The 17,365-nt window shown below is 48.9% G+C and overlaps 1 protein-coding gene across 3 annotated transcripts in view; it reads right to left on the bottom strand.

Annotated features, from left to right (window-relative positions):
• Window positions 1-17,365, bottom strand: part of NDST1 (N-deacetylase and N-sulfotransferase 1) — a 74,013-nt gene that overhangs the window by 26,251 nt on the left and 30,397 nt on the right. For all 3 annotated transcript variants that reach the window (XM_030834104.3, XM_030834103.2, XM_070045211.1), the window contains 3 exons: window positions 16,110-17,012; window positions 9,207-9,701; window positions 6,256-6,343 (listed from right to left, as the gene is read on the bottom strand). In XM_030834104.3, the coding sequence (XP_030689964.1) occupies window positions 6,256-6,343; window positions 9,207-9,701; window positions 16,110-16,622 (1,096 nt within the window). In that variant the 5' untranslated portion in view covers window positions 16,623-17,012. The remainder of the gene's footprint in view (window positions 1-6,255; window positions 6,344-9,206; window positions 9,702-16,109; window positions 17,013-17,365) is intronic.

Here is a 17,365-nt window from a genome sequence, read left to right as displayed (position 1 = left end):
GAGATTTAAAGAACAAGCAGAGATGAAGAATACAATAACTGGAATGAAAAATACACTAGAAGGAATCAACAGCAGAATAACTGAAGCAGAAGAATGAATCAGTGAGCTGGAAGACAGAATGGTGGAAATCACTGCCACAGAAAAGAATAAAGAAAAAAGAATGAAAAGAAATGAGGACAGTCTCAGAGACTTCTGGAACAACATTAAATGCACCAACATTTGCATTATAGGGGTCCCAGAAGGAGAAGAGAGAGAGAAAGGGCCTGAGGAAATATATGAAGATATTATAGCAGAAAACTTCCCTAACAGGAGAAGGAAACAGTCACTCAAGTCCAGGAAATGCAGAGTCCAATACAAGATAAACCCAAGGAGGAGCATGCCGAGACACATATTAATCAAACTGACAAAAATTAAAGACAAAGAAAAATTATTAAAAGCAACAAATAACATACAAGGGAATCCCCAAAAGGTCATCAGCTGATTTTTCAGCAGAAACTCTGCAGGCCAGAAGGGAGTGGCACGATATATTTAAAGTGATAAAAGGGAAAAACCTACAACCAAGAATACCCAGCAAGGCTCTCGTTCAGATTTGATGGAGAAATCAAAGCTTTACAGACAAGTAAAAGCAAAGTGAATTCAGCACCACCAAACCAGCCTTAGAACAAATCCTAAAGGAACTTCTCTAGGCAGAAAAGAAAAGGCCACAACTAGAATCAAGAGAATTACAAATAGGAAAGCTCACCAGTAAAGGCAACATAATGTAAAGGTAGGAAATCATCCACACACAAATATATCAAAACCAGCAATCATGAGAAGAGAGTACAAATGCAGGATATTGGAAATGCACTGGAAATTAAGAGACCAGCAACTTAAAACAATCTTGTACATATATAGTCTGCTATATCAAAACCTCATGGGAACTGCAAACCAAAAGTCTACAACAGACACACACACAAAAAAAGAAAAAGCAATCCAAACACAACACTAAAGATAGACATCAAATCACAAGAGAAGAGGACAAAAGAGGAAGGGAAGAAAAAAGACCTCCCAAAACAATTAACAAAATGGCAATAGGAACATACATTTCAATAATTACCTTAAATTAAATGGATTAAATGCTTCAACCAAAAGACATGGGCTCGCTGAATGGATACAAAAACAAGACCCATATATATGTTGTCTACAAGAGACCCACTTCAGACACAGGGACACAGACAGACTGAAAGTGAGGGGACAGAAAAAGATATTCCATGCAAATGAAAATCAAAAGAAAGCTGGAGTAGCAATACTCATATCAAACAAAATAGACTTTAAAATAAAGACTCTTACAAGAGACAAGGAAGGACACTACATAATGATCAAGGGATCAATCCAAGAAGAAGATACAACAATTGTAAATATATATGCACCCAACATAGGAGCACCTCAATACATAAGGCAAATGCTAACAGCCATAAAAGGGGAAATGAACAGTAACACAATAATAGTAGGGGACTTTACAACCCACACCAATGGACAGATGATCCAGACAGAAAATCTACAAGGAAACACAAGCCTTAGACCAGATGAACTTAACTGATATTTATAGGACATTCCATCTGAAAGCAGCAGAATACACTTTCTTCTCAAGTGCACATGGAACATTCTCCAGGATAGATCACATGCTGGGCCACAAATCAAGCCTTGGTAAATTTAAGAAAATTGAAATCACATCAAGCATCTTTTCTGACCACAACACTATGAGAGTAGAAATTCATAACAGGAAAAAAAACTTTAAAAAACACAAACACATGGAGGCTAAACAATATGTTACTAAACAACCAACGGATCTCTGAAGAAGTCAAAGAGGAAATCAAAAAATACCTAGAGACAAGTGACAATGAAAATACAACAGTCCAAAACCTATGGGATGCAGCAAAAGCTGTTCTAAGAGGGACGTTTTCAGCAATACAATCTTACCTCGGGAAACAAGAAAAATCTCTGAATAAAGGTTATTCAGAGATTAATAGGCTAATAAACAACCTAACCTTACACCTAGGGCAACTAGAGAAAGAAGAACAAAGAAAACCCAAAATTAGTAGAAGAAAAGAAACCATAAAGATCAGAGCAGAAATAAATGAAATAGAGACAAAGAAAACAATAGAAAAGATCAATGAAACTAAAAGCTGGTTCTTTAAAAAGATAAACAAAATTGATAAACATTTTGCCATACTCATCAGGAAAAAAAGGGAGAATTCAAATCAATAAAATTAGAAATGAAAAAGGAGAAGTTACAGTGGACACGACAGAAATACAAAGGATCATAGACAATGCTACAGGTAACTATGGGCCAATAAAATGGACAACCTAGAAGAAATGGAAAAATTCTTAAAAAGCTACAACTTTCCAAGACTGAACCAGGAAGAAATAGAAAATATGAACATACCAATCACAAGTACTGAAATTGAAACAGTGATTAAAAAACTCCCAACCAAAGTCCATGACCAGATGGCTTCACAGGTGAATTCTATCAAACATTTAGAGAAGAGTTAACACCTATCCTTCTGAAACTCTTCCAAAAAATTACACAGGAAGGAATACTCCCAAGCTCATTCTATGAGGTCACCATCACCCTGATACCAACACCTGGCAAAGATACCACAAAAAAAGAAAATTAAAGGCCAATATCACTGATGAACATAGATGCAAAAATACTCAACAGAATACTAGCAAATCGAATCTGGCAACAGATTAAAAGGATCACACACCATGATCAAGGGGATTTATCCCAAGGATGCAAGGATTCTTCAGTATCTGCAAATCAATCAGTGTGATACACCACATTAATAAACTGAAGAATAAACTGAAAATCATACGATCATCTCAATAGATGCAGAAAAAGCTTTTGACAAAATTCAACACCTATTTATGATAAAAACTCTCAAGAAAGTAGGCATAGAGGGAACTTACCCCAACATAATAAAGGCCATATATGACAAACCCACAGCTAACATCATTCTCAATGGTGGAAAGCTGAAAGCATTCCCTGTAAGATCAGGAACAAGGCAAGGATGTCCACCATCACCACTTTTATTCAACATGCTTTTGAAGTCCTAGCTATGGCAATCAGAGAAGAAAAAGAAATAAAAGGAATCCAAATTGGAAAAGAAGAAGTAAACCTGTCACTGTTTGAAGATGACATTATACTATACATAGAATATCCTAAAGATGATACAAGAAAACTACTAGAGCTCATCAATGAATTTGGTAAAGTTGCAGGATACAAAATGAATACAGAGAAATCTCTTACATTACTACACACTAACAACAAAAGATGAGAAAGAGAAATTAATGGGACTTCCCTGGCAGTGCAGTGGTTAAGACTCCATGCTTCCAATGCAGGGGGCACAGGTTCGATCACTGGTCGGGGAACTAAGATCCCACATGCCGCATGGCGCAGCCAAAAAGAAAGAGATATTAAGGAAACAATCCCATTTACCATTGCATCAAAAAGAATAAAATACCTAGGAATAAAAGTACCTAACGAGGCAAAAGACCTGTACTCTGAAAACTATAAGATGCTGATGAAAGAAACTGAAAATGACACAAACAGATGGAAAGATATACCATGTTCTTGGATTGGAAGAATCAATATTGTCAAAAGGACTATACTACCCAAGGCAATCTACAGATTCAATGCAATCCCTATCAAACTACCAATGGCATTTTTCACAGAACTACAACAAAAATATTTTAAAATTTGTATGGAAAAACAGAAGACCCTAAATAGCCAAAGCAATCCTGAGAAAGAAAAACGGAGCTGGAGGCATCAAGCTCCCTGACTTCAGGCTATACTACAAAGCTACAGTAATCAAAACAGTATGCTACTGGTGCAAAAACAGAAATATAGATCAATGGAACAGGACAGAAAGCCCAGAAGTAAACTCATGCACCTATGGTCAATTAATCTATAACAAAAGAGACAAGAATATACAATGGAGAAAAGACAGTCTCTTCAATAAGTGGTGCTGGGAAAACTGGACAGCTACATGTTAAAGAATGAAATTAGAACATTCCTTAACACCATACACAAAAATAAACTCAAAATGGATCAAATAATGTAAGGCCAGACACTATAGAACTCTTAGAGGAAAACAAAGGCAGAACACTCTTTGACATAAATCACAGCAATATCTTTTCTGATCCACCTCCTAGAGTAATGAAAATAAAAACAAAAATAAACAAATGTGACCTAATTAAACTTAAAAGCTCTGCACAGCAAAAGAAACCATAAACAAAATGAAAAGAAAACCCACAGAATGGGAGAAAATATTTGCAAAGGAAGTGATTGACAAGGGTTAATCTCCAAAATATACAAAACAGCTCAGGCAGCTCTATGTCAAAAAAACAAACCACTCAATCAAAAAATGGACAGAGGGCTTCCCTGGTGGCACAGTGGTTAAGAGTCTGCCTGCCGATGCAGGGGACGCGGGTTCATGTCCCGGTCCGGGAAGATACCACATGCCGCGGAGCGGCTGGGCCCGTAAGCCATGGCCGCTGAGCCTGCGCGTCCAGAGCCTGTGCTCCGCTACGGGAGAGGCCACAACAGTGAGAGGCCCGTGTACCGGAAAAAAAAAAAAAGGGCAGAAGATTTAAATAGACATTTTTCCAAAGAAGATATACAGAAAGCCAAAAAGCACTTGAAAAGATGCTCAACATCACTAATTAGTGGAGAAATGCAAATCAAAACTACAATGAGGTATCACCTCACACTGGTCAATATGGCTATCATCAAAAAGTCTACAAACAGGGACTTCCCTGGGGGTCCAGTGGTTAAGACTCCGTGCTTCCAATGCAGGGGATGTGGATTCAATCTCTGATCAGGGAACTAAGGTCCCACATGCCACGCAGTGCAACCAAAAAAAGTCTACAAATAATAAATGCTGGAGAGGGTGCAGAGAAAAGGGAACCCTCCTGTACTGTTGGTGGGAATGTAAATTAGTACAACCACTATGGAAATCAGTATGTAGGTTCCTTAAAAAACTAAAAATAGAACTACCATATGATCCAGCAATCCCAGTCCTGGGCATATATCCAGAGAAAACCATAATTTGAAAAGATACACGCACCCCAATGTTCGCTGCAGCACTATTTACAACAGCCAAGACACGGAAGCCACCTAAATGTCCATCAACAGACAAATGGATTAAAAAGATGTGGTACATATATACAATGGAATATTACACAGCCATAAAAAAGAATGAAATAATGCCATTTGCAGCAACATGGATGGACCTAGAGATTATCATACTAACTAAGCCATACAGAGAAAGGCAAATATCATATCACTCATATGTGGAAGCTAATTTTTTAAAAAATGATACAAATGAACTTATTTACAAAACAGAAACAGACTTACAGATATCAAAAATGGTTACCTTACTTATGGTTACCTAAGGGGAAACATGGTGGGGAAGGATAAATCAGGAGCTTGGGATTAACATACACTACCATGTATAAAATAGATAACCAACAAGGACCTACTGAATAGCACAGGGAACTATACTCAATAGTCTGTGATGAGGGAATTCCCTGGTGGTGCAGTGTTTAGGACTCCACACTTTCACTGCTGAGGGCCTGGGTTCAATCCCTGGTCAGGGAACTAAGATCCCACAAGCCAGGCAGCACAGCCAAAAAACAAAAAAAATTCTGTGATAACCTATGTGAAGAAAGAATCTAAAAAAGAATAAATATATGTATAACTGAATGACTCTGCTGTACACCTGAAACTAACACAACACTGTAAATTAACTATACTCCAATAAAATTAAGAAAAAAGAAAAACTCGTGACAGTGCTCATCTCTGGGGTGGGTACAGTTATAGGGCATTTTCATTTTCTCTGCTACATATTTCTGTAAAATTCTTAAAATTCAACTAATTCCTTTCTAAGGCTGAAGTAGTACAAAGAATATTAAAAGGTGGTGGTGAGAGGGAGACAGGAGGGAGAAGATGCCCACCCCCCTGAACAGCAGAGCCTGAGGCCCAGGGACAGATGAGTGGGGGCCGTCGTGTGTTACCGCTGTCTCCAAATGCCCTCTGCCTGGGGCTGCGACTGCTCTGTGGGCTGTCTGGCTCTGGGAGAGGCCACAGAGGTCAAATGTGGCCCTAAGTGGGCCCATCCGCCCACCTGCTGACCCCACGGCATAGCACTCCGAGGGTCTGGATGTTGAGGGCCCCTGGAAGTTGCTAGTGGGGGCAGAGCCAGGCCCACTTACCTGTGTGGAAGAATTTCCCTGAGTAGCCCAGGTTGAAAGTGAAGTTTGGGATGTGTGTCCGTAGTTCGTTCTGCGTATCAAATAGGGCCTAGGATAGGCAGAGTGGGGAGAAAGGGGTGAGGGGAAGCCAGAAGTTCCCTGCTCCTCCCAGAAGGGTTCAGCTCCTGCAGGACCAACTATAAAGTTGGCAGGGCCCATAGAAAAATGAAAATAGGGACCCTTGCTCAAAGATTGTTGAAAATGTCAAGAAGGAAATAGCAGAGCATTATCTTGAATATGGGCCCCTTCCAAGCATGGGGCCCTGTGTGACTATACAGGTCCCATACCCACGAAGCCAGCCCTGTGCTGCCACCTCCACCAGGCCTCTGGCAAGACAAGACATAGACTCTAGCCTGGTTCTGCCATGCCCTTGAGAAAGCTATGCAAATTCTCCAGGCCCCAGTTTCCCCAGGTGTGAAATAGGGATAATAATAGCTCCCTTATGGGGCTCTTGGGAGGATTAAATGAGATACTACATGTAAAACAGCCTGGCATTTTGGTAAGTGATGAAAAACAGTGCCATTATCATGTCTGTGGTCACTGCCACTGTGAGCCTCACGTCTTCATCTGTCAAATGTGGGGGATTTCACCTCGTTGGTGACTGCAAGGCTGATGTCAAAGGACCACGACTTTTCCAGAGACGTACTGTGTGCCCAGCAATGCAGTGTTTCCAGGCACAGCTCACCCACTGCTTTGCAAGTCAATGAAGGGATGCTGACACTTGTGAAACAAACATACAGTTGTCCTCTGGAGTCAGGACTCAAAAAAATCCCTACCAGGTATGATGCACAAGCCTGCTAGGAAACCTGTAAGAAGAGCCCGCTATCAGAACACTTTGCAAACAAAAAGTCCTGGCCCTCCTTGGGGCCACCACCGGCATCTTACCAAGGCCATGCACTACCTGGTGGACGCCCATGCTCTAGCTGTGTGGCCTTGGGCCAGTTACTTCACCTCTCTGAGTCTTAGTGTCTGTAAAATGGGCTTTAAAACAATACCCACCTCACAGAGCTGCTGTGAGGATCAGATGATGCAACGCACAGAAAGGGCTGAGCACAGAGCCTGGCACTTGCCAAGCCTTGAATAAGCACTGCTGTTGGTATCATTTAAGTTGCACTGTACAGCCCGTACTGGACAAGTTAATGAGGCAACATTCATGTCTCTGCAAGGAAAGCTCAGTTGTAGCCAGTCCTTGGGATTAAAGGAAAAAAAAACCCTGCCCTTTCTGACTCAAAAGGATGTTTAAAGCAAATGGGACCTGGTTGGCACAGAGCTCTACAGTTTGCACTGAGCTGGCACTGAGCTGAGTACACTGAAGAGGGCATCTCTTTTGGTATTCTTCTACAGAAAAGGCTCCAAACTGCTAGCATTCCTCTCATTCCAATAATGGGGAAAATAAAAACGAAGAAGGGCAAGCCCAGGGTTCACAGGAGACACAGTGAGCCTGGCAGCCTGATTTCCTCATGGGGTTGACCCTGGACCAGTCTCAAGGACTCATCCTGGACACGAAGCAAAGACCTAGGTTACAGCAGGAGACAGCAAGGTTGGGCCACCTGAAGAACATCCTAAGGAGAAAACAGAGTAATCTACTTTGCTAGAGGTGGGTCGGGGCATTGCATGACGCCTCAGAGCTGGAAGGCTCAACAGGAGTCGTCTCAAAACTTTCTTTCAGTGGGGGAGCCCCTGAGGAAGTGAAATCTCAGGAGCAAACCCAATGGGTAAAGCAGATCAACGCAACACTGCTGTGTCCCAGAGGTAGATCCGGAAGGGCTCAGAGCCTGGCATCTGCACATGCCCCCTCACCCCAGCCAGCCAGGTCCTTCCCATCCACCCCATCTTGTCATTTCACCGCTGAAGCTCAGACAGTGGAAGGGACTTGCCCAAGTCACCCAGTCAGGGGCAGATTGGGACTGGAACCCAGGTCTTGACTCCCCAGACAGTGCCTGCTCCTCAGCAGCATCTACTCTGCTCTCCCCTGCAGGTGTACGGAGGAGCAGAGAGTTCACTCCAGACCAAGGCAGGAGGACGATGGACCCCGCCCCCTGCCCCAGCCCAGGGCCTTCCTTCCAGGACCCACGGCCAGTCCCAACACAGCACCCACACGGAAGAAAGCATTCCTCTTAATTAAGTTCCCTTTTCCATCCTCCTCCTGTCGTCAAAAAGAAGTCTTGGTTTGGTGCTAATACGTTTCTAACCCTCACTAATCTCGTATAAGAGAGGACAGGTCATCGGTAGGCAGCAGTACTTCGCTAGAATTTAATCCTCTGTTTCGTTTTCATTGGATCTATTGTTACGGTTGCCCTCTATTTATGGCAACTAATACCGATTTCCCCATTTACACTAGTGATGTTGTTCCTTTTGCATCCAACTCTGAGTAAAGTAGTGAGTAGATGAAAATGGTCTTAATTTGCAGGCTTCTCTTTTATAGTGATACATGTGTAAAATTTCATGGTTTGCAAAATGCTTTTACATACAGGTAGTTTAGTTTGGTAAACATTTTTTGAATTAAACACATGCCTTTCACTATCTATACAGACCGCAGTTAAAGTATGCCTTGTGTATGATTCACACTCTAATTCTTGTTTTATGAGTTTTGTAGGAGCTTTGGTACTGACACAAACATTTTTGAGAGTTAAAAATCATGTCTGGATTAAGAGGTAGGTACTCTCTGCACAGCTACCATCTCTCCGTAGTTACATTCTTGAGCTCCATATAACCAGATGCAAAATTCCTGTATATTCAATACTTCAAATAATTTTAAATGGCACTTGCTCCTAATAAGACAATAAAACCAAGTGGCCAAGGGAGGGGGACTGACAGCACAGAGGAGGTGCAGACAGCAAAGTCACGATGGGGACAGTAAGGTCTGAAGGTGGCGAGGCCCACCCTACACGGTCTGGCGCCCCCAGCCATACCTTCACGTCCTCCACCTTCATGCGCGTGCCCTCCTTGCCCACAAAGATGTCGTCAATGTCCACCAGGATGTAGCGGTCCAGAGGCAGCGAGAGGCGCTTGCCTGTGAGGAAGGCCACAGCGTCGACGAAGACGAGCTTGTGCAGCCAGAAGTTGAGGTTGTTGCCGAACAGCACGCGCTGGATTCCGTCGTGGAGGCCCAGGTCCTGGACCACAGTGGCATGCAGTGCGGCGTGAAGGCCGGCATCCGCGCCCAGGTGCGGGATGGACTCGGACGACCGCGTCTTGGCCAGGAGCACAGGTTCGTAGGTGGAGTGGTTTGACTGGAATACAGTCCAGTCCTCGCCGGGCAGCACGCCCTTCTCCACCTCGCTGGGCCGCGTCACGTACAGCAGCGGGGACTTGGGGTTGATGCTGCCGTCCTTCAGGCCCAGGTTGGAGTGCAGGAACAGGGGGAAACCTTTGAGCTGCGCGCTCAGCAGGCTGTTCTCATTGGCCTGCAGCCGGGTGGGGTGGGGCAGGGCGGGGGAGGGGGGGAAGAGAGCCGTCAGAACCACAGCCCCAAGGGACCACGGAGTATCAGTTGTGGACTCATAACAGTCATGTCAACAGTACTCACATTCACAGAGGGCTCGTCACATTCCTGATCCTGTGCTGACCTAGCGGTGCAAACCCCGCTCTGCCTGTCATCGTAATATACCAGCTAACACACATGCCGTGCTCACCAAAGCCAGGAACCAAGCTCGTGCACTTTACATGAAGGGGTGCCGTAATCCTCACAGTGACCCCACGATGGAGGCATCACTGCCATTCCCATTATACAGACAAGGAGACTGGGCCCAGAAAGGCTAAGTAACTTGTCCAAAATCACACACAGGAAAGTCTAGCAGTGGAGAGCATGGATTCTGCCACCAGACTGCGTGGCCTTGGGCAAGTCAGGTAACCTCCCCGCGCCTCAGTTTCCTCTGCTGTAAAACATGGCCAAGAATGGTAACTCCCTCAAGGGGTGATGGAGGAGGCTGAGCGTTGACTCCCGCAAAGTGCTTAGAACAGGGCCAGCGGCATCGCCCATTGCTCGTTCAGTCCTCACATCAGCCTCAGGAGGAGGGTTCCTCTGTCATCCCCGCTTCACAGACGAGGATACCCAGGCTCTGAGGGCGGTGCTGCCCTGAGTTGCACTGTGGTCAGGACGAGCCACACCTCACAGCCAGATGGCTGACCCCTGAGCCCACACACCTGACCACCAGGCTCCCCTGCCTGGGGTTTCCAAGCTGGCTTTTATCACAATCTTTTCTTCAGGAGAAATCCTGGGCGGATGCCAACAGAGAAGAGATCAAAGACGAGGTATCTTCTGGGAGTGCAGGAGCAGACACTCTGCCCACTGTGCTCCCAACCCCCATGTGCCCCCAGCACTCCCAAGGCTATGTCCCAGAGGAGCCCAGCTCCCTGTGCCTCCCTCTCCTCCCAGGACCCGCTGCTGTCAGCTCCCTGGGAACCTGCAGGCAGTACCCACAGCACCCCCTTTTCCTCTTCCCTAGACTCACAGCCCCTGCTCCTTATCCCTCACCCTCCCAGCCACCTGCCTCTGGATACAGTACAATTTGTCCTTGTCCCTGTGCCAACTCCTTTTGGTCTTCTTGGCCTGACAAACTGCTCATCCTTCAAAACCCCATGCATCAGGACCTCCCTGGTGGCGCAGTGGTTAAGAATCCACCTGCCAATGCAGGGGACACAGGTTTGAGCCCTGGTCTGGGAAGATCCCACATGCCACGGAGCAACTAAGCCCGTGCGCCACAACTACCGAGCCTGCGCTCTAGAGCCCGCATGCCACAACTACTGAAGCTCAAGCACCTAGAGCCTGTGCTCTGCAAAAAGAGAAGCCACGGCAATGAGAAGCCCGCACATCGCAATGCAGATTAGCCCCCGCCCAAGCCCACATGCAGCAACGAAGACCCAACGCAGCAAGAAAGGAAGGAAGGAAGGAAGGAAGGAGGGAAGGAGGGAGGGAGGGAGGGAGGGAGGGGAGGGGAGGGAGGGAGGGAGGGAGGGAGGGAGGGAGGGAGGGAGGGAGGGAGGGAGGGAGGGAGGGAGGAAGGAAGGAAGGAAGGAAGGAAGGAAGGAAGGAAGGAAGGAAGGAAGGAAGGAAGGAAGGAAGGAAGGAAGGAGCCTCCCTGGGGCATTAAAGCCTCAGCTGTAGCACTTCTCACCTTGGCTGCTGCATTATCTGTTCAGAGTCTCCCCCACCAGTCTGCACCCTCTCAAGGGCAAGTACTATGTCACTTCCACCTTGGATCCCTGGTGCCAGCACAGGCTTGACACCCAGTGGGAGCAAACGCATATCGGATGAGTAACTGGATTTTTAAAAAGAAAGAAGAACAGACAGATCCCAAATACCTGGCACATGACAGCTTTTCATTACGGGTTTCATTTGTTTATCCCACAATTGTTCACTATGCCAGGCACTGTGTTAAGTAACAGGGATACAGTGAGAAAAACAGACATGGCTCCTGCCCTCGTGAACTGTAAAGGCGAGCAGAGAAGAGAGAGAGTAGTCAATATAGCAGAAATATACGTAAACTTCAGTGTGACACATGCTACACAGAGGAGGTTCATAGTCCTAGAAGAGTAGATAACTGGGCATAGTCAGCTGGCTCAAGAGAGGCTTCCTGGAGAAAGGGATTGAGTAAGCATCAACTAGGGGAGAGGTGGGAGCCAAGTTCAAAGAACAGCAAGTGCAAAGGCCCTGAGGTTGGCGAGAGCTCAGCACAGTCAAGGAATATCAAGAGGCCAGCAGAGTGATCAAGAGGGAGGAGAGGAGATGAGGCAGAAAGGTCAGCTGGGACCAGACCTGCAGGACCCTCGAGGCTTGAAGTGGCAGTGGGAAGCCATCAAAGACTCCATCAAAGGGTTGTGAACAGAGGGATGACAGGTTCCAATTTGCATGTTAAAAAGGTCCATCTGGCCACTGTGTGAAGAACGAGTGGGGTGGGATGAATCAAGAGTGGACAAAGGGCAGCAAATGAGGTTGGAGAGGCAGGCACAGTGGTCCACAGGGCCACCCTGGAGAGCTCACCACGTGAGCACTGAACAAGGACACTCAGCTGAGGGCTGAGCCCTGGGCCTCAAGTAGAGCGACATCTGCCCAGGGTGCCTTTTAGTAATAACCTTCATGCAGAAGTGCTTTTTTCTAATTCCCACGAAGGCTCTGCAGGGCCCTTGCCTCGTAAACTGAGATAAAGGGCCTGCATTTGACTCTCCACACACCAGGAGTACCTGCCAACTCCCACCCTGTCCTGAGCCAGCCTCTGTCTGGTGTTGACAGCCCCAAACTGAGAGGCCCCTCCCTCAGCCCCCGGCTCCCCAAGACCACTAAGCCAGCACTGGGGACAAAGGCAGGGGGGGCCAGTGACATTTCAGGCCCTGTCCATCACCTGCTGTGGCCTGGGAGGCCACACTGGATCACAGGCACTGAGGGATCCCATTTCAAAGCCCCGACTCTGAGCTGACTGCCAGGCGCTGGCAGCTCAGCCAGCTGCCCAGCTGGGAGGCATGAAGGAAGGGAGGAAGCCAAGTTGCCGACTGTCCACCCCAGTCCGCAGCGAAAGCAACCATCTGGGGAAGGGAATGGAGAGTAAGCCTAAGCATCGCAGAGACTGACCCCCACTGCGGGCCTCGTCCCACGGGAGGGGAATCCCTCCTGTTGTTCGGCGCTGGGGACCCACGCAGGAGACACCAAATCTTCCAGTGGGGTCATCAGGCAGAGGAAGGAAGAGCCCTGATCAGGGAATGGGAGACCTAGTACAGACTTAGGTAGTAACTGGCTGCGTGACCTTGGGAACCTCGGGGTCCCCAAGGTGCTACCTCTCAGGGCCTCACGTCCCACATCCGTCGGTCAGTTTGCTCCGACGCGCTCACCCGTGGTTGGCTTAGAAGGGCTGAGCGTGGTGGTCGAGTCCTGGCTCTGACTGATGAGCTGTGTCGGTCCAGAGGGCCATGTAACTTTCTGAGCCTTGAGTCCTCACCTGAAGATAAAGCGCCCACTTCACAGGGTAGCTGTGAGAATTACATACGATAAGGTCTGCAAAGCCATGAGCTCAGGGTCTGGCATGTAGCACGTGTGCAGTCAAGCGTCAGTGGCCCTTGTCAGGCCTCCACCGGGATGTGCTCAACCCCGGGGCACCTGGAGCTGCAAGGCTGAGCCAGGAAGTGGGGCTACTGATGAAGAGCCGCTCCCACCCTCAGGGTCCTCAGGGGCACATGCTGGCCAAGCCACAAGACAGAGAAAGAGCTACCACCAGCTGTGTGTGCCGAGGTGAGATGACAAGGCATGCCAGCTGCCATTTATTGGGTGGCTCTGGGTACCAGGCACTGGGCTAATGCTTCCCATCCACTGTCCCGTCTTCAACATGGCACAGTGAGGTGGTGCTGGGATTGGCCCCCACTTCACAGATGGGTGGAATATCCTGCCCAAGGTCACTCTGCCTATAAGTGACAGAACGAGTTGAACCAGAGTCTGGACTTTTCAGCCCCTGCTCTCCCACTGACCTGGGAATCCAGTGCCAGCGGGCATTGGAAAGTGAGTGTCTCCAGATCCCTGGAGTCCCAAGCCCGATGCACAGCACTGAAGCAGGCCTTGCGGAAGAGCAGAAGGATGCAGCTTGACCACCAGATGGCTCCCGTTAGAGCAGAAAGTCACAGGCCCCTGATCAAAACCAAGGAGGGGTCTCGTCTTACACAGCAGGGTAGGAAGAGCACGGAGACCTGGAATTGCCACTGACCCCACAGGGAGACTCTGAGCACCTCCCTGCCCTTCCTTGGGCCTCGTGTTCACCTTCTGTAGAGCAAGGAACTGGGGCCTGATAGGATCCAAGCTATGTTGTACCGACCGTGCCCAATGACCACAGCCCACTGCTTGGTCCCCACAGACTGTGGGAGCTCTGTGCACCAGTTGTGGCCTCTGATGCAAATTCTACTAAATAGAATAAATGGTATTTGAAGTTCCTGGACTCATCCCACAGTGTAGGAATAAGCCTCTGGAGCCAGACCACCTGGGTTCAAATCCTAGGTCTGTGCTTACTAGAGGTGTGAGTGTGGCCACATTGCTTCACCCCTCTTTGCCTCAGTTTCCTTCTCTCAAATCAGATGCCATCCACCTGGCTTGGAGGATGGTTTATGAGGGTCAAACGTGTTAATTCACATAAAGCATGTAGGACGTGCGTGGCACTGGGTGAGCACTCGGCAAGTGTCGGCCATTGTGATGTTTTTCAGGCCTGGGGCTCTGAATCAAGCCAAATGAAGTTCATGGCAGGGAAGGGAACAGAGTCCAGGAGCAAAGGGAAACAGACAATGAAGCTGTCTGACGCTATGCCACTACCCAGCCATAAACCGGGCCAGCGTTTCCCAGACAGTGAGCCATGAAATAAAGGGTTTGTCATTAAGCCAGACGGGGAACAAATCTCACCAGGTTGCTCTACTGCAGGACTTCTAAGGGCCTTCAATTTCTTGGCCCACAAAACCTGTTTTAGTGGCAGAGCAACCCGATCCATTAGTGCATGAAAGAACACAGCCGTGAGAAACCCTCAGCGAGACCAGGCTCCTCCCAGCACGGAGCACGGGTCCAGGGCGAGGCTGTGCCGCCAACGCCTGGGGACGAACGAGCAGCCATCGGTGGACACGGCCCACTTCTGACCCATCTCCTGCTCCTCTCCCCACTCACACCAAGCAAGAGCCGGCCTTGGGACCCGTGTGTTTACTGTCCCCTCTGCCTGGAAGGCCCTTTGCACAGAGAGCCGCGGGCTCCTCTCACTCCCTTCTGGTCACTTTATCAAAGATGACATCACTGGTAATGCATTCTATCAAAACCAGCACCAACTGCCCATATCCATCACCCAGTGCCCTTCCCCGCTTTCTTTTTTCTTTTTGTACTTATCACCACCTGTCACATGGTATGTTTATCTGTTCACTGTCTAGTCACCCACTGCACTGAAATGTCCGCAGCACCACAGCCGGGACTTTGCACACTTCGATAACCACTGTGTCCCCAGTGCCTAGCAAAGGACCTGGAACATGGCAAGCACTCAGTATTTGCTGAATGATGGAACAAACACCCCCGAGCACCCAACTACAGTCCCAACCACCCAGCTTGCGCGTCAGAGTTCTCTGACCAGAGCCTCTGGATCCCCCATCCAGCTGTTCACAACCTCCTCCCCAAGGACAGCTCCTCCACGACACTTTCAGCAAGGGCTGTGGTCCTAGCAGTTGCTCTGGGTACCCCGCGGAGCCCAGAGCAGCTCACCGGTCCACTGGGATTTCTTTCTTCCAACGCAAAATGGCTCTGGTTCAAGAGGTACATAAACTCCACACCCCTCCACAGCCAAGAGGAAAGGGTGCGGGACCCAGAGCCCCCAACTGTCTAAGTCTGGGTTCAGACCCTGGCTCTCCCACTTACTGGCTACATGGCCTCCTGTGACCTAACTTAATCCTCCTGAGCCTTGGTTTGCCCATCTGCAAAACAGGGACACACCTCATCCACTGGGAGGACCGACATGAAAGGTTTTGAGGAACCCAGCAGGGCATATGCTCTCCTCCCTTGCACCCATCCCTGGGGCCTCCCTTAGGCACGAGCCTGCTGTGTGCCGGGCCCCATGCATGGAAGGCAATGCCCCTGTCGTGTGCTCCCAATGAAAGCTAATACTTAAAAAGTACCTACTAGACGCCAGGCACCAGGCGCTCCAAGTGCCTTACCTACACTCACCCACTTACCTTTCATGACAACCTAGGAGGAGGCGTTACCATTACACCCATTTTTCAGGTGAGGAGAGTCAGACACCCAGTTAGCAAGTGTGGGGATAAGAATCAAACTCAGCTGGAGCTCTCCACAGCTCGGGGACCCGCTCCCCACATACCTTGAAGAAGCCGATGATGCCCACGCCGTAGGCCACGCAATACTTGTCCAGCAGCTCCCTGTTCCAGGCATCCAGGTTGACGTACTTGAGGATGTTCTCATAGATGATGAGGGCGAAGCGGCCGCGGCCCTTGTCGGTGAGTGTGGGCATGTCACCCTTGCCCGGTGCAATCTCTGTGCGGTACTTGAAGCGGCTAGACTCCAGGATGGCCACCACCTCCTGGCCCAGCTGGGAGTAGAGGCTCTCCACGAACACCAGCACCAACGGGTCCGTGCGGGAAGGGGCAGCCACCTGTATGGGCTTGAGTGGCAGCAGGCGGCTGGGGGCCACGGGCGGCGGGTCCCCACAGTCAGGCTCGGGGGCGTCCACCGAGGGCTCCAGGCCCCGCTTCCAGCCATATAGGTAGTAGGCCGAGACAAAAACGCTGAACAGGCAGAAGGCGAACAGCAGGAAAAGTACAGCCTGCGGGGACATGTGCCGACACAGCCTGCGGAGGCGCGCCAGGGCGGGCATCCTGGCCCCCGAGACCTCGGCCACCGGGGGCCCGGCCGCCCCGGCTGCCCCAAGGCCCCACGCAGGAGAAGACTCCCAAGTTGTCCACCGACCAACAAGTTCACAGAGACTCAGCGAGCAAGGCCCGAAGTGGGCAGTGGCAGTGGCAGTGGAGGATCCGGGCCCCAGCCCTTCCTCCCAGCCAGGGGTGCAGTCCGCGGCTGGTTGCGCTCCTTCCTTCCTCCGCGCCCCTTTATGTCACCATGGCAAACCCCCACGTGGTCCTGTGCACAGCAGAAGTGCCCCAGGGCGTTAGGGCCTCCTGGGGGGGCTGGGCAGTGGGCTGAGGGATGCTGGGCATGCCTGGGGGTGCCGCATGCCGCTCGCTCGGTGGGGCCCCCGGGGCTAAGGCTGTGGAGAGAGGAGGAGAGTCAGAAGGCGGAAAGTCAGAGTGTGGGCTCCGGGGGTCCGCTGACTGTGGACCCACACTGACCTCGCGGTGGGCCCAGATTCAATGACCGCTACCCAACCTGAGTTCATGATTTGGGGCAAGCTTGTCAATCTCTCTGAGCCTCAGCCTCCCCGTTTGTTGACAACAGTACCTGCCTCACAAGAGGCTGGGAGATTACATCCACTAATGTGTATAAATCACACTGGGCAGTACCTAGCATATGATGTCTACAATGATAGTTGCTATTTACCATAATGATCAGTCCAAGACTAAACCAAGAAAACTCCAGAAGCAGGAAGGACAAAGTGAGACA

Source organism: Globicephala melas, chromosome 3, assembly GCF_963455315.2.
Source record: "Globicephala melas chromosome 3, mGloMel1.2, whole genome shotgun sequence".
Taxonomy (NCBI): domain Eukaryota; kingdom Metazoa; phylum Chordata; class Mammalia; order Artiodactyla; family Delphinidae; genus Globicephala; species Globicephala melas.
This window is presented reverse-complemented; position numbering and strand designations above follow the sequence as displayed.